Genomic DNA, 18,518 nt, shown 5'->3' with positions numbered 1-18,518 from the left:
GGAATCCATTAAAAAGTAAATGGCAAAAACATTGCCTGCGGTGTTTTGCACATACATTGCAGCTAGTTGTTCCTAATGGGCTGAAAGAAATAAACATACTGAACAGGTGAATACATTTTGCTGTCTGCTTCACTCCATCTGCGGGTTGAAAGAAGCTTTTGAGGCAGAATATGGTGCCAACCGCAGTAGCCCCTCAGCGACATCAGTCAGATGGAGTTCAACTTCACGGCTTGTGGAAGCCATCACTCATTTGGAAAATCACAGACTCAACAGTCTTCTCGAGGCCCAAGGACGTGAAGAGTGGTGTCTATCATCAATGGGCCACAAAGAGTTTGCAGATGTTTTTTGAGCCAGATGTTGGAGACACAGTCTACATGCCGTCTGTTCTGCTGGACCCATCCTTTTGTCTCTTCTGGCTTCTCGGCCATGATGTCCTCGCACCAGATGATTAAAGAGGAGCTACTGGGTAGGTACAATATTTTATCATCACTTATTGCAGAGTAATGCTGCTATAAAAACTTTTTATCTCCCTACTTCATGATTTTTTTCCACAAATTCTGACATAAAATAATTTTAAAATGATTTATTCTCTTATGGATAGCGTTGGAGTCTGGAGGTTTCTGAGAAAAATAAATATTAAACAATCCATTGAAATGAAATGAAATGAAAGAAAATGCATGTGGCCGCATTTTACTGAGACTGTTCTATAATAAAGTTATTGCATTTTTTTTAATCTCACCATATGTGTATTATCTATAATATAATATGCTATCTATCCATTAATTTATAATCTAAAATATAATCTTGTTTCAGATCTTGCAGCAGCAGAGATGGAACGATTTCCACGTCCTGAGAGCAGCAGTGGAGAAGATAAGCAAGAGCCCATGCGCTAAGACATCACAGTTTTTTTCTCAGGCTACAGACACAAAAGCAACCATTGCACCAGTTGCGAGAGTGTTCCGTCATGGAGGCATTATCGTATCATGCATCTTCATTGTGCAAGACTGAGTGCAAAGACGTTGATATTCTTGTGATGCAACAGCACTGTTCAATAAAAGTAGACACATACGAAAAGATCTCGTTGAAATTATGACCACACCTTTGCAATGAGTCTCTAAATCTTGATTTTATTTTATTTTATAAAGAGAATTCCTTTAAGTTATTGTTATTCATTATTTTTGTAACGTGATTGAGACATTTATTTTTCCAATTAATTGGCTGTCAAGTTGGACTTGCAGTATGTTTTTGTTTGTTTTCATATTTCATTTTTATATTTCAATTCGTTTTCAATGAGGCAATGGTTGAGTTAATGTCACTGTTTGAATGAAAAATACAGTTTTTCTTTGAACATATGTCTTAACCGTATTTTTATCTCTCTTCCTTGAATTAAGGATTGCTATAAACCCCTATTACACTTATTATTACACTGGAAGAAATCCAAAAAGTAGACAATGCTGTTGGCATAGACATATTATGTCGGAAACATTAGAGACTTGACTCGGACTTCCATTTGAACTTCCCTGCTTTCACCATAGAATGTCTTATTGAAGAAATGGAAGAGATGGCGACAGAGGAGATGAGAACGAAGCGTTTTAAATTAAAAAAAAAAAAAAAATGGGACAGCTTTGCTCCAGCCCATTTCACATCCTCTAAGTCCTTTCTGAGACTTATGATTGACATTTCATGCAGTAGGCTTCTGTGATCTTGTTCCAGTGGCTCAAATTGACATCCCAGCGGCCTCGTGGAGCCGCACTGATCAGGAATGTTAAATCTCGGGCTTCAATTTAATGGCAAAGCTGCATTGTGAAGGGGGTTACTGGCACAGCGTGGCTGTCGATAGATGACTAATTGCATTTCATTGGGATTCAAAGGGATTTGAACATTTGGTGTCAAAGGCGTTCACTTACCATTTCCTGCTGGTGTGCCCGGCCCGCCATTTTGTGTCAAAATGCCAATAGACACACAGTCGACGGATGGTTTTTGAGGCAAAGTGCTTTCTAAAGCCATTAAACTGGGTGACATTATGTCAGCTATTTTGTGGCCTAACCACTTTTTTTTTTTTTACCAGTTCTTTCAATTTCAATTTTTTTTCAATTCAATTCATCTTTATTGACAGACTCGAAGTCCATTAAAAAACATACAACACAAACAACAATACATACATTAAAATAGAAACTGACACTTTCTTACAATTGATCTTGGTTTTGCACAAAGTCCTGTATACACTAATGCATGCACACACTTCAATTTGGTCTCACGGGAAGGCGTATAAACAGCATGACATTGCAAGAACATTCCAGACGCATTTTAGCCTTTTTACTTGTAATTTGTACACCACGTAGCCAAAAGCAGGCCTGGCGTCCTTATTGCACACCAAATGCCTTGCTCGTTTTTGTGCCATTCATACAAAAAACTATGTGCTGACACTTAACTGTACATGCAGTGAGAAGTTTGCCAAAGGGGGTTGGTATTTGTCTACCAAACGTGCACACAAAAACACACACAAAGATACAGTAAGTATCTAGTTTGTCATGGCTGCACAGCAGGCCAGGGGAGATAGGGAGCGTGTGTTTTTGTGTGTGTGTGTGTGTGTGCGTGCGTGTGTGTGTGCGTGTCTCCCGAAGCTTTCAAAATGCCCCCACATCGATTTCCTCTCCCCTCTCCCTTGCTATCATCTTGCATTTTGCCCCGCAGCACATGTTTAGACACACACTCGCAAAGTGACTTGCGTGCACACACACACACGCGCACGCTCCCACACATAAACACACACATAATCTCTGCCCTCTCGCTGGTGCAAAAACTGTATCTGCTCCTATCCAGTCAAGGTATGAAATGACTAGCATTAGGCCAGAATAGCATAGCGGTGCCATTGCAGGAGCTCAAAGCACACACACACACACACACACACACACACATATGACCTTGTACAAAACACGCATTACGGTGACCTCAGCAGACTCAAAGTCATCAAGTGGACACTATTCCTCTTTGAATCTGAAGAAGTAGGCATAGACATATTTGAGAGGCAGCATTGAAGACATATTCAGAACCATGTGAACTGAACTGGTAACAGGATTGAGGACAGATAGAAAAAGCTCCCTAAATACAGAGATGCTTGACTTCTGGGGTGCTCTGTAGCTCAGTGGAAAGTATGTATGTGTCATATTTTGAGTCTTTAAGAGGCTGCAATTTCAGCGATAGTCTCGCCCAAAGGTTATAAACACTTTCAGCCTGGGATCCAGCTGAGAAATGCTCTTTCCCGCTTGAGACCTCGGCTTATAAAATTGTATTATTGCCTTTTTTTTATGTGAAGACCAGACAGACACAAAGTTTACATCTGAAGTTTAGCAGTGTGCATCTCTGGCTTTCTAAAGTTGTCAGATGTCTCTCTGACTCGTGAAGCAATATGTAGTTATCTGCTAAAGAGAAAAGCAGCCAGCCACCACTAAGAATATCTATTTTTCTTTTCAAAAACTGTCAGAAGTGAATCTTTATCTCACTATATCTGTTCTGTGTACACACTAAGATATACTCTTTGCTATGTGAGCGTGCACATCTTTTGCCGATAAGCATAAAAAAGTTTGATTTGAAGAGGCTTTTTGTCACAAAGAGATGCTTAGCTTTTGAGAATTTGCTTGAAATCTCGTTTCAGCGTCAACAGCAGCAGGTTTGCTGTGTGCGCTCTGAGTTTGGCTCGCACTTGAATAGAGTTTCCCTCCTTAAAAAGGAGGTCCCAGGGGTGGAAAACACAGAGCAAAAGGCTAACAAATCAAATGAGACAAACAACAAAGAATTAGCAAGTATAACAGAGAAGAGATCGAAGAGATAACACGCTGCGAGCCATCTGAAGATAGCTGAAAAACTGCGAAGGGAAACTTCACATTAGACAAACACACACGCACATCTGCACGGCCACACAAGCAGTCACACAAAGACATCTCTTTCACCATTTATCATTGTTTGGTTGCGTTGTGCTGAAGCGTAATTTGGCTCTTTCAGCATCCATATTAAAAGATTAATAGAAAAACAAATAGCGAAAATGGAAAAACTGCTTTGTTTTCCCTAGGCCGACATGCGATTGTACCTCACACGCGCAAACGTACATTCACACATTAACACTTACAACATCCATCACAGCTATTCAAATAGATGAGGCAAGCTCTGTGCTCTGACTGCACTTTAGTTTTCATTCCCGCCTGTGGACGGAGTATAAAAAAGAAAGTTGTAGGGCATCCATCTTGCTTTGCAGTGCTGCTAAAACAACACACGAACAATCAAGCACACTCACATGCCCGTTCAGCGTTGCTATAGCAGCATTGCTATAGATTTGTTTCTATTGGAGTATTCTGATATATGTTTGGCTTTCCTTCAGCATTTAAAATACGTGCTGTCGCTCCTCCCTGCCCCGCAGACCTGCTCTGTGCACACAGACATCATTAATTCAGTGTACTAAAGCCTGTCAGAGGACTTATACTCTGTGCCTCACTGTGTGTGCATACGTCTATTTGTCTGTATGCTGTTGTGTATTGTGGGTAGTTGAATGTTGTAGAGCTTTTTGAGATTTATCTTATAGGTTAATGCACTCAGCACATCCAGGCAGGCTTTTGCCGAGATGATTTCTGGTGTCTTTGCATCTCAAGAGGAAGTGATATGAATGTCTGCGAGAAAGGGATCAAGGAAGGAAAGGAGGATGGGAGGGAGGGAGGATGGGAGGGCAAAGTGACTGATTCAAAAGGGAATGGTTAACTGAACGCAAGAAGAAAGCAAGCCGTAAATGAAGAAACAAATGAGCAAACAATGAAGAAATTGAAGAATGAAGGAAGTAATACAGAGCGAAGGGAGGATAGACTCGGGGGGAGTATGGGGATGGATAAGAGGAGGGGAAAAAATGAAAGAGCAAAGAAAACAGAGGAACTATAGGTGTGCCGTAGAAGAGATGCAAGAATGGAAAAGAAGTGAAAACAGATAATTAGATGAAAGCAATATGAAAAGGAGAAAAAGGCGAGGCATATTGATTGGGCAAAGAAAAAAAAATAAAGTTAATTTCCCGATTGACCACTACATAAAAAGATCCACTTTAATATCTGAGCCTAATGAAGCCATAATGGAGCAGCAACATATAGAGCTATGAAGTGGTTATTCATCATCTCTATAGCTGCAGCACACTAGTGCCAATAACCACCATATGGCACCACCCAGAATATATAGCTTTTATACAGCGGTATCACAGTAGTACCAAACATTAAGGAAAGAATCAAATTGGGTTTTAATTTGACAATTGCAAATCGTCTTGTCCCGCAGCAAAAATAATCCCCCTCATTGTTTTCTCATTGTTGCCTCATTCAGGTCAAGGATAAAGGATTCCTTTGACATTTTGCAGTGGCAAGCATTCATTGAACATCTCTAGTCCGCACATAATGCAGCATGTTGTCAGAAACAACGACGTATAACGTTAATAATACTATTGTGAATCCAAACTATCAGTGTCCTGCAGTTAGAAAAGATGAAAGCCACTCAGCTTTAATATGTATTCATTAGGGCTGTCAAAGTTAAAGTCAGAGTGAAGGTACTGCTATCATATGAAACTAGAAAAACCTAAGGAATATATTGGTACCAACCATGTTGTACTAGATTGTCGCAGAGGAGGTTAAATAACGCTCCAAACTTTTGCTAAATTTTGGCGAAGAAAAACTGGCATGGCCATTTTCAAAGAGGTCCCTTGACCTCTGACCTCAAGATATATGAATGAAAATGGGTTCTATGGGTACCCACGAGTCTCCCCTTTACGGACATGCCAAGTTTATGATAATCACATGCAGTTTGGGGCAAGTCATAGTCAAGTCAGCACACTGAAAACACTGACAGCTGTTGTTGCCTGTTGAGCTTGAGTTTGCCGTGTTATGATTTGAGCATATTTTTCATGCTAAATGCAGTACCTGTGAGGGTTTCTGGACAATATTTGTATATTACATACATTTGCATAAAGTGAGCAGATTTGCCCACTCCCACGTTGATAACAGTATTATCATATTCAATTATAATATTTATAATATTATAATATGAAATACTTGACAAATCTCCCTTTAAGGTACATTTTGAACAGATAAAAAAATGTGTGATTAATTTGCAATTTTTCATGGACAATCATGCAATTAATCGCAATTAAATATTTTAATTGATTGACAGCCCTAGTATTCATATAAAGCTGTATATTATCTAGTATGTCTGGCTAGTAGTGTCGTCTTGTGGAGATTATATACCTGACTGTGTCAAGTCGACATGGAGGTGGAAATAAAAACACACTCACACACATATTCTCTGCCTCTTTTTTCATCTCCTTTTCTGTGATAACACACACAGACAGTGTACAGATTGATCACTGTTCCCTACAGAGAGGTTAAAAGCCATCAGACAGTGACCTCACCAATCCAGTAGCAAAAACATCTGGTCTGGACAGGTGGTAGGCTGAAACACACACACCCCTATATACACGCACACACACACACACTTTAATTCAGAAATATCGATGAACGTTTGACCTGTCATGGTCATAAAAAGGTATAACAGTGCCCCCTGTTGGTCTGTTGATATATTAGGCTACTGAACTGTGGAGAAGCAATACACTTCATGGCATTTCAACTTCATCCCAAACACACACACGTGCACACACCCACAAATCCACTTCCTTTAAAATGATGAAAATTAATCATGCAGAAAATCAAGGCCATCCTGCCCTCATTTTTCATTCATTTTCCTTCTCTTTCCTTCTTTGTGTTCATTAACACAAACTCTCTCTGTCATTTATCTTCTACTCTCCCTCTCGCTCTGTTTCTTCTCTCACTCTTTGGTTTTCATCTCTCCAACTAAACAAACCTCCAAGAGCTCAAGAACAGCAAAAAAAAAAAAAAACACACACATGGAAACTGCTGAGGTACAACTTTATGTCATGCAAAACCAACAACAGTTCCTGGCATCTATCGACTGTCTGTGAGATTAGTCCTGTCCAAAGCTGTGAGCAGTCGTGTATTGCAAAGCTGAAATCTATACGAGCCAAATGAATGGCCTTGAAACAAATGAGCCTTTAGATTAGAAATTGAACGCATATTTACCTGCGGACTGGACTATGACAGAACAGGGAGTTATGGCTTTTAGAAAGTTGGGATGTTTGGTTTAATAAATGACTTCTGTAACTAAGATTCTTTCTTTTTCTTTCTCTGCGCAGCTGTTAAAGTCATCTCCTTCTCCTTTGACGTCGGAAACGGACCCGTGGAGTTGACGGTGCATTCGGACACGCCCCTCAATGACGACCAGTGGCATCGCGTGATGGCCGAGCGAAACGTCAAAGAGTCGGTCCTTCAGTTGGATCAGACGTATCGGGCGTCTCAGCTTGCTCCTGCACAGGGGCACACACGGCTAGAGCTGTTCAGCCAGCTCTACGTAGGTAAGACACACACACTCCCTCACAATCCAAACAATTAACAACCCGTATGCGTAAGATTGACTCAGGTACACGCATTTGATTGCAAATTTGAACATTTAATATCCGCTTTGTGTGGGAGGGACACTCGCAGAGACAAACACACCATGATTAAAAGCTCTTATGTGTGGAATTCAAACTCCTAAGTACACGTCATCCTTGTAATCGCAATTGGATTGATTGAATTAATTAAGTTCTGTGCTGTCTTTATTTCCAGTTATGTTGCCCTCACATGCAGACATCCACTGGGAGGACGTCTGATTGTTTCAGAAGTTACTGGAAATTACTGAGTTCTCTCTAAAGAGGCTTCAGTCCATTTTAGCCACAGCCATTGCTAATTAAGTTAATCCAGCACACACACACACACACACACGCACGTTTTATGACATGCACACATGAGGACACACGCACATCCTCGGAAACTAATCCGTGTAAGTGATCAGAGTTTTAATAAAGTTAAAAGCGAGCCTCCGTGCTGGCTGTGAGGGCGTGTGACTAAAACTAACTTAAATCACTCATAGAGGTCATTTCTTTCATACTTTAATACTTTGACTCAGCATTTATATTCCTATGGATTAAGAAACTATTATTGCACAAGGACGATATCAACCCTCTGACTTTCCCTATCCCACACACACTCTGTATCAGGCAGATCAAGCCCTTATTATCACACCAATTATGCCTACAGTCTGTTAAAAAGGTCTGGTTAGTTCCTTATGGCTTCATCCTCCTCTCCACACAATGTCTCTCACTCTCATCCGCAGTTCAAATGGCAGAAGATCCGTCCATTTTTCCTCCTATGCTTTCACTTTTCCGTCTCATTCTACCTTTTGTGCTGAGCCGTCAATACGCTATAAACCAAACTCGGGGCTAAAATAGTTTCAGGGATTTGCGGATGGAACAGAAAAAGTGCTGAGGCGGATCACAGAGTTCCTACTATCTCATGGAAGAAAAGTTCTGCCCAAAGGAGATTGTTCCAAATTCCAATCAGGCATCCCGATGTGATAGCCTTAACCTCCCCTGATCCCCGTTTATAATATAATTTCCCCGTCTCATCACTTTTGCTGATTCGAACGCCGCTGAAGCATCCTCACCTTATCATGTCCCAATTTGGCTCTCGGTGTGTTTGTACTTTCATTTAGTGAAATGGTAAAGGTGCAGGAAAGGTGTCGTCACCGCGCGACTCGTGGCTATGAAACCGGGAACGTAATGGCTTCCAGATAGCGCCTCGGCCTCATTTGCATGTGTGTATTCTGTCGAAGGAAGACAGGAAACGGGCTCAGGCCTGCTCTGTTTGGCACACATCTAACAACACAAGAGATAGAGAGAAAGTAGACTTGTATGTGACAACAGCCACAGAGGTGTCGGCACCTTCTCATATCTGATCTCTAATCCCTGCTTAATCCTCATTTGAGGATTGCTTTGAGAAGTTACAGTGCGACACACAGGAAGTGACTCAGCCACTAAAAGGGAAGTTGTTTAGATCTGGCCTTTGACATCAAGAAAAGATAGAGATCTTTTTGTGTTTGATTTGGAAAGAGTGGGGAGAGCCCCACAGGCATCAGGATTTTGTCTGAGTCTCTCTTGTAACATCCACTGCCACTTCACACATCTCCGATTGATATTGATGTGGCTGTTTGAAGGTAGTGCAGTAGAAGAAATCCAGAAACCTAAAAAAAAAGATTTAAAACATGATCAAAATGATCTGTTTGTATGATTTTGCATAATCACACAGTGGGGGGAAGTACAACTCAGAGCTTTATATGTCTCACCTTGCTCTCATATCTGTCGCTGTATCAGCTCCTTCTCTCTTTCTCAATCAATATGCTCCTCATCAAGCATTTGATTGCTTTAGTGTTTACTGCACAGTGGCTCATTTGCTCTAATGGCCCTGAGAGTAAATGTTATACCATCAGCCTGCTGTCATTTACTTCACACTGTTAACTTTTAGCTCTCCAATTCACTTCATACATGCACATAACTATCAATCTTGCCACATTTTATTAATTTAACGCCACCATCTGTTCTTTTGATTCCCATCCTGATTAATGCTCACTATCGCACTTTTTTTTTTATGTTTTTGCATGTTTTCTGCTCTCATGGTTGGATTGTTGTGTCTTTCTTTTCTGCTTTGGTTTTTCTGTCTTCATGGATCGACGTCTTGCTTGTTTCTACTCGCTGCATGTGTGCGACACCTGTCACAGGGAAGCCAGCCTCGCTCACCTGCCAAGACAGTAGGTAACATTTAATGAGTATAATGAAATGTCACTGTGACATCGATGCAGACATAACGGGTTCAGTTTTCACGGTACACACAAACACGCATGTTCACGGACCTCACCTGCAGTTCAACTAGTGTGTTTTGTTGCATCAGATTTTGTCGCAGCTCCACACGAGTGGTGATTAAAGTTTAGCCAGGATTAATCTTCTGAAATGCAACTGCTCTCGCGCTGCTACTATTTTTGATTCATGCTATACATAAACACAAAGGTGTGAGGGAACGCCTCTAGACTCAGGGTTATTGCAATACACAAGTTTCCATGCAGTGATCCATCAGAAGCAAGCCCATTATGGACCTTAAAGAGAGATAGTTGGGGAAAAAAACATTGCTGTGAACTAACAGTTATAAAGTACTGGACTGGTAAAATGGTATTTTTATGATAATATGTCCCCCCTGGAAATGCCGGTGGGTTAGGAAGGCTTTTGAAATGGTATTTAGACCATATGAATCAAAAATACTCATCTAAAACCAATACAAATTGTATTCTAAAGTGCAATCCCCAATAAACATGAAGTGGATACACACTGTTTTGGGGATCTCTTCAGTGTTAAACAGCAAACAGACTAACAGAAAGAAATAGGACCCGCTACCATTCTATTAACCCACTTATACAATGATAATGGAAGAACAGCAGTGCAGCAGATGTGCAGCCTGTTGGTGTAAATGGGGAATTCATCTACGTGGTTGGATCAGGCTTAAAGGAAGAGTGTGTAACATTTAGGGGGTATCTATTGGCAGAAATGGAATATAAGATTAACCTGAAAATAAGAACTGTTGTGTTTTTGTTACCTTAGAATGAGCCCTTCTTATCTACATATGGAGTGTGTCCTCTTCACAAAGTCTGCCATGTTTCTACAGTAGCCCAGAACGGACATACCAAACACTGGCTCTAGATAGGGCCATTCACTTTCTGTAGTTCTCCTACACGGGAGAAGTTTCAGTTGGTTGCAATCTGCAACCTCACCGCTAGATGCCGCTAAATCCTACACACTGCACCTTTAAAAGAACCATCCACACACATATACATGCATACTGTATATCCATTCCCTGTTAGAGGGTAACTTTAGTAATTTTCATCATAGACCCTACAATATTTTCCCATGTTTTCGTGTCTAAGTGACTAATGGGGACAACAGCTTTTGACATTGGTCCAGTATTGAGCGAGAACTGTGCAGATGGCAGCCGCTGAACGGCCTGCAATGTAATCGCTCTGTGAAATTCTGCACCGCCAGTGTACGTCCACTAAAAGTGCTTGTTTTTCCACTGAGTTGTTATTATAAGTGTCTGACAACATTATGGAAAGCACCCTACAGAGATATATGTTTTTCTTACCATTCCCTTGTTCCGTTCTGTTTGTTATGTGTGTGTGTGGCCTGTCAGTGGCAAAAACAAGCACTTTTAGTGGACTTGACGGTGAAGAATTGCCCCGAGCGATTACATTGCCGCGCTCTCGCTCAATACTGGACCAATTTAAAATATCATTGTCAGTCACTTCAACACAAAAACATGAGAAAATATGGTCCAGGTTGAAAGATAGCGAAGTTACAACCCTATAACTCTATACAGTATTTAAGTTCATACTGCATGTTTATTCATTAGTTCATCGCTACTCAGCTCACACCAACATAAACACACAGAGTGAAGGTCGAAAGGTCACATTCATGACTCCTCTTATAATTGGTAATTTGGCTGTTGCGTGTATACAGTATGCGTGTGCGTACTGTGTATAGCCTAGTGAATATAAAATGTTTCCTCATTAGCACATCATTACAGAGTAACATACCCTTGAGCCATACATATCACCCCCATAAATAAATAAGTTCTAACATATGCTACATGTTGTGTTTGACTTTCATTAATGATAATGTGTCTGAATTTCTGTATCCATGTCAGTGTTTCTGTGTAGTCTTGTACTGATGTGTGTATGTGTGTGTGTGTACTCTAAAGCCTGACCAATACAAGAATATGGGGAAATATTGGAAGTAACGCCATTACTGCGGTGGCATCTCCCTACAATACGCACGTATCTAACTTTAGTGGGCTAAAAACTGTCTAGGAGCTGTAGTGGTCCCGCAGAATAACTTAATCTACAACCTACTGTGGCATTATTGTGAAATATAACATTAGTTGCTTTAACTCGGGCAACCTAATGACCACAAAATAAACATCAATTGTTTGGCATCACAAACAGAACACGTATAAAGTGTCTGCTAACTGTGTTAACTGGTGACTCTCGGCCGAATGTAAAAGCCTTCAATTTGACTTTAATCCATTTTAAATACATACTCATCTGTGTTTATTGTCTACGCCGAGCATTTACGTAAGTTACTACGAGCAACCACAGATGCTTTCAGCTGAAAATCACCAGTTAACACGGTTAGCAGAGAGTAGAGTCACTACGACTTGCCACCGCAGTAATGGCGGCGCCGCTAGATCGCAGAACACACAAAGCGGTCGCTGGATTCATCTATACCACATTTTTAAGGCTGATATTGATTTATAAGAAAAATAAAAATCTGATAATGATTTATCAGCAAAGTAAGACACCACTGTCGGTAGCAACAAAGGATCATTTACAATTACAGTACAAATGTATAAACACATAGAACTAAATCTATTTACCTGAATTAAGAAAAACAAAGGTACTTATGCATAAAAACAATGCGGCGTATAAAATATTGCTGCAATTTACTGCACAGCACTACATTTTTCTGGCACCACATTTACCAAACCGTTTATTTATCTGTGATACGCCAACGTTGACTTCACTCAGTATCAGTCAGGCTCTATTACACACCATTTGTGAGTTGTACAGAAACTGTAAGCACCTGTGTGTGTGAGTACTGTATGTGTGTGTGCGTACCTGCGTACGTGTCCGTCCCGGTCTCCTCAGGCCTCAGAGCCTGCTGTCCGCTTAATCAGAGACTGATTTAGACCTGGGTAAACAGGTGGCAGAAACCTCCAGCCAATCAGTGGTACAAAATGGATTAATTAGTAGGTCTACTAAAAGTCAAACCCTTTGTGGGATCGGAAAGCGGAGAAAGCGTGCGAAAGCCCAGCTGCATCTTGATATGTGAATATTGTATCGGCTGGAGAAAATCAAAGCACATGTATTAGTGATGTTGTTAGATCTGTGTGGTACCTGTGTGGCTACGCTGGCAGATGTGTGTGTGTGTGTGAGAATGCAGCTGCTGAGGGAGGAAAACTGTGCGTGTTCAAGTCTCCTTAACATGTCTTCTTGAATGGACACTTCTCTGTAATCCAAAGGATGCAATTGAGAGGTTTTAATAACTTAAATGCCCCTCGGCTCTTGTTAATGATAGCGTGCGTGAGCGTGCGCCCATACTCGTGTGTTTATCCATACAGTGTAGCCGTCCTCTGTGGGTGTGCTTGTTTACGTTTGAATCTATACCTGTGGGTGCATGTTTATGAGTGTGTTTATTGCTATAGTCATTTAGGTGCACATTAATCTATTTAACGCCCCTACTCTGTCCAAGTTAATGGGTAGTTAGACTGTAATGGTGCACGGCCAGAATGACGATGGAGGCACTTTAGAGGAATGGCTATCGACACCCCAAGGCTAAGCATTAATGCTTATATTGACTCGTTCAGATCAGGTGAGCTGTGTGTGGTGTGTTTTTTTAAATGTGTGTGTGTTTGTCTTTAGTATGTAGTTTACATGCATTCGTGCATCCGTTTGCGTGTGGGATGCTCATTGAGACACAGTGTTCATTAGGTCGTTTTAATTAGCGAAGAAATCAAAGCCGTTGAAGGTTGTTTCAAGAGCGGCGTCGCAGTCGGAGCGATTAACGTGACATCAGTGGTTTCCTCCAGGCGTTGGGATATTAACGTTTCTACCAGAGATTAAAACAGCCTCTTACACATTCAAAATGACTTCTGTGACCCTGACTTCCGTTTGTCCTTCTTTTTATTTGTTTTCTCCCAATGCTACGTATCCTCGCTACACTGATACCACCTCCCCTCCCTTCCTCGCTGCTCAGGTGCTGCAGGGGGACAGAGGGGCTTCCTGGGCTGCATCCGAGCCCTACGGATGAACGGCATCACCCTCGACCTGGAGGAGAGGGCCAAGGTCACGCCTGGGGTCAAGCCCGGTTGCCAAGGCCACTGTACCAGTTTTGGGATGCACTGCCGGAACGGAGGGAAGTGCGTGGAGAAGTACAACGGCTACTTGTGCGACTGCACCGACACCGCTTATGACGGCACGTTCTGCACCAGAGGTGAGAGGCATTTTAGGGAAGAACAATTTCAGTAATTGACGGTCATGGGACTATAAATGCCACAAATGCACCACGCATGCTCTTCATCCTCAAAACTTCAATTGCAAGACAAATCAATCTCTCTTTGTGTGGGCTTTCAGGTACTATTTTACGTCAGGTTTTATTTCCCCTTTGCCGACACTGCAGTTTTTTTGCAATTCCCTAAGGTATCTGACAGTAGCAAATGATTTTTTTTATTTCCTCAAGATGTTGAAGATGGCGCCGCTCGAGTGGCAGCCTGTTGCAGCAGCTCGTGTATTGTAATGCCATCTATCAAACCTAACAAACTACCTTTCTAGGGTGACACACAGAGTCATAATCTCTCGGCTAACACTTTTCCAACAAGTTTTACAGGCATCTTTGTGAAGCCACGTTATCATTGGCATAGTCCCTCCTTAGTTCACAAAGCCAGAGGCAAATAGCGCCATGATTACTGCTGGAGTAGTCGTGTTTCAATGAGCTTTCATTGCCTGACAACCCACTGTGATTTTTGCTGCGCTCTGTGATTGTCCTCGCTTCCTATTCAGTTTGGAGCTGTCGGAGTTGAAAGTGTTTGGGCTTATGATAAAAGGCATCGATTTCAGAGTGATATTGTGCTTACCCACCAATTCTCCCTGACTTTAGAGTGCACTCACTGAATGCTAAAATTGTGCAAATGCAGAGCTGAGAGATCAAACAAAAAAAAACAACAAAAAAAATGCAAGTCACTTCGCTAAGCCGTGGGTAGCTCTGGGTTTTTTGAAGTTCAGCAGAGATGAGAAATGTCACACTGTAACTCTGCTCTCCTGCACTGTTGCATATTGCTACAACATCATGTCTGTTTCACAGGGATTCATTAGATACAGCATTAAAGTTCGACTTCCCAAAACAAGTATCCATAAAATGCTCTGGGGAGAAGAGCAGCAGCGCTGTCAGAAGCTTTCTGCTAGCTCCCAGTCAGAGAGTTGATCCCCGACACGTGAATTAATTTGTTTCCTAAAGCCTAATAGTGTTTTTCCCCTGTGCTCTTGGCAGGGGGACGACAAGATGACAGAAAAGCAAAGTGTGTGTTGGTGTGTGTGTGTGTGTGCGTGTGTGCCAGGGAAGAAGGTGACAGTGTGCGGTGATATGCTAGTGTAAAACATGAGAAGGCCTCCTCTGAATCCTGTCATAACCAATCAGGCATTTCAGGATTTAGAGAACAGAGATTACTGTCTGTGTGTGCGAGGGTGTGTGTTTGTGTTTGTGTTTAAGTATTAGCCTGTCTGTGCGTGTGTCAGAAAAAGAGAGAGGCAAAGAAAGGGAGAGAGCACACCCTTGTGTCTGTTTGTTCCTGTGCATGACATGTGACTCTCCTCTTTCCTCTTCTGTCTCCTCCTTTTCTTCCCTCTGCTTCCAGTCATCAACTTCTTTGTTTTCCTCTTTTTTTTCTTCCTCCTCGTGTTCCCCCTTTTTAGTGCCTTCTTTTTTCTTTTCTCCTCTCATCTCCTTTCTATCCCCGGTGCCTTTTATCTACGATTCACTGCTTCCTCTTCTTGCTTTGCTTTGTGCTACTCTCCTCCCTATCTAAAATCTTTTCTGTCTTCTCCATCTCCTTTACCTATTCCTTCCTTTCATTTCCCCTCCATCATCTCTGAATCTACCTTTCCCCCCTCCTAAATATTTCCTATCTCCTTTTACTCTTGTTACTCTCTATCCTCCTCTTCCTCTTTTCTCATTTCTTTCATTTCTTTTGGTTTCTCCTTCCTCTTGTTCTCCCCCTCCTCTCCTCCCTCTCTCCCATTTACACCCCCTCCTCCTCTTCCTCTCCTTCCTAGTTTTTTATCCTCTAAATACTTCTTCCTCACCTCTTCCCCCTCCTTGTTTCTTCTCCGGCCTTTTTCCCTTTTTTTTTACTCTCCCAGTTGCCCTGTTTCTGTTTTCTATGTCCTTTTTCCGAATTTCTTTCCCCTCTCTCCCCATTCTCCCAGCGAGTGAAAAATGCATGAAGCCAGCCATAATTGCATAGTGCATTTCCATTGTATCCATATTTACACACTGCTCAGGGGACCCCGCAGTATTATTATTATACACTCTCATTCTTCTGCTTTTCTGCCCTTGAGGGTCACATGGAGCCGATGTGCACATGTACATACATATACATGGACACGCACACATAAACTCGCAAATACCTGTAGAGGTTTGCATGCTTGCACAAATTCCCTCTCCAAAACTTCTTCACGCACTGACATAAAACACACACACACATAAAGAGTCCCTGGCCTGGAGCGGAGTTTTCTCATTCCCTCTTATGCTTCCAGACAGCTGTGTGTGTTGCCGCTGAGGCTCTGGGCAGCAAGTCAGAGTCTCTCTGCTGTTTTTCTCAGCAGGGCAGAGAAGGCTGAGACAGGTTACACAAAGGCCCCACATAATCTACAGTTTGTATGAATAAAGATCAAATGTAAGAGTAGCTTTTAAAGTTAAGAGGATGGTAAGATTGGGGCTGGTTGCACAAGATCTTCATACAGTTAAGACTAGTTGTAATGTGTTTGCTGAGAGATTAACACACAACTAAATGAAAACAGGGTTGCACCACATAAACTTAGTTACATAGAAGTTAGTTGTCACAAATTCAGTTCACCCACAAACTGCTATGTGCAGATGTTGATGAACAGACAAAGCTAACATTAGCTCACTAATGTTCCGTGTTTTTCATATTAATCCGTCATCCGATAAAAAACGTTACACACAGAAACCATGCACACTGAGTCCGATGCGTTTTATTAATCTATTTGTTGCGAAAATTCGCAGTACAAGACAAAACTGATGGATGCGAAAAATGCAGAAAATCAAACCTGTTCCATGCGCCTCGTTTCCACATAGCTCTGTATACGTATTTTCCGTAAAAATACGCAAGTTAGCATGTCATACTAACATTCTCCTTGGAATTAGCTAATTAATAAATGATTGATGAATGTAATACAGCTGTATTTATAAAAAAAAATTCGAAGTGAAAAGTGCGATGGCATATAAAGCAGTTTTGTGAAATATTTTGTTAAAAGACGTATTATGCGTATTTCATGCCATTGATTTACATTATGATGCGGTCAAGCTCTGTTCAGTAAAAATAGTATTGGGCGAAGGTAACTTCTAACATTGTCACGATGAGTTCAATGTAATTTTGGCGAGAAACTATATCCAGTTGTTTGTAGGAGTTTTGTTCACAGCAATATAAAATAGATAATAGAAAGGGATTTATGACCTGTTTAACTTCATAACAAAAATCAGTATGCAAACGGTAATAAAGAAGTTTATTTTGAAATATATTTATTGTTTTGCTTTTGTTTTTTAACCTGGTATCAAATTGGTATCGAGGATCGTGGAATTTCTCTGGTATTGGTATCGACAACTACATTTCTGGTATTGTGACATCCCTAACTGACAATGCTAACGTTAGCTTGCATATATGAGAGTGAAGAGTAAAAGAGGGGGCTAATATGTGATAACACGTGATAAAAAGCTGTGAGGGAAGAAGCAAACTTTTTTTCTGTCTTTAGATATTGAGGCTTGTTATGTTGACTTGTTTTTCCATATATTGTTTTGTAAGGTAAGGATTTAAGGATTTCAATCACGCATGCTGCTCTGACAGAAATACTGCATTTTGTCTGATTTAAGTAATACCCAGCAGCATGGATCTTGGCAGACAGTGAACAATCCAGCCGCATCAGAAAACGAAGTGAGAAGCAGGCCATTTGAAAACTTCACAAGCTCTCCGCCTGGTTAACGCAGAACAATTGCTAAAATGGGTCTCTCCAGACTTCCAAAGCTTGAAACGATATCAGTGCACAGCAGAATAGAGGATAAAATTGTGGTGTGGCTGAATGGAAGTGAGGTTTTGCCTGTACGCCGATACCAGTCAGAGAACTTGCCCATTTTCTAGTAATAAGCCTTCTATTAAATTTAAGTAATGTAGCTTGAAGTATTTATTGTACTGTGTCCGGTAGGAGACGATGGCTGAAGTGAAGCTTTAAAATCAGATGCATAAATGTGTTCACTTGGTATTCTTCACTCATAAGGGGTGTAGTTATACATTTTCACTGCTGCCACGGAGGGAAGGCCAATATGTCAAGAAATATTCCATGGCATTTACAAACACAACCCTACTGCTTTCCCTGAGACCATTCTCTTTAATTTCACGCCTTTTTTCTCCATTGTAACAGACACTAGGACATTGTGCTAAGTGCACATACACACACAAACAAGGAGCATAACAGGAGTATTGAAAAATAAGGTCCCTTCTTCTCAACACTTGATTATAAGAATCAATATGCCTCCTGGAATGGCTGGAATATGCCATTAGGTCTGTTAATGTACTGGCAAACAATGTATTGTTTGGTTTCAGATGCTGGAGCAGAGCAATTTAACACCCACTTTACTACACCTCCTGAACACAGCCATATTTATGTGTGTGCTTATTTCTCTCTGGCTATTTAATATGTTTACCCTGTTGTGTCTTGGCATG

General features: G+C 41.2%; 1 protein-coding gene across 4 annotated transcripts in view; it reads left to right on the top strand.

Moving 5' to 3' along the window:
- The window catches only part of cntnap2a (contactin associated protein 2a), a 393,831-nt gene that overhangs the window by 346,406 nt on the left and 28,907 nt on the right, over window positions 1–18,518 (top strand). For all 4 annotated transcript variants that reach the window (XM_074622116.1, XM_074622115.1, XM_074622117.1 and 1 more), the window contains 2 exons: window positions 7,226–7,444; window positions 13,763–13,999. In XM_074622116.1, the coding sequence (XP_074478217.1) occupies window positions 7,226–7,444; window positions 13,763–13,999 (456 nt within the window). The remainder of the gene's footprint in view (window positions 1–7,225; window positions 7,445–13,762; window positions 14,000–18,518) is intronic.

The sequence above is a fragment of the Sebastes fasciatus genome, chromosome 21, assembly GCF_043250625.1.
Source record: "Sebastes fasciatus isolate fSebFas1 chromosome 21, fSebFas1.pri, whole genome shotgun sequence".
Taxonomy (NCBI): Eukaryota; Metazoa; Chordata; class Actinopteri; order Perciformes; family Sebastidae; genus Sebastes; species Sebastes fasciatus.
Note: the sequence above shows the minus strand (reverse complement) of the source record. Positions and strands in the feature narration are given on the sequence as shown.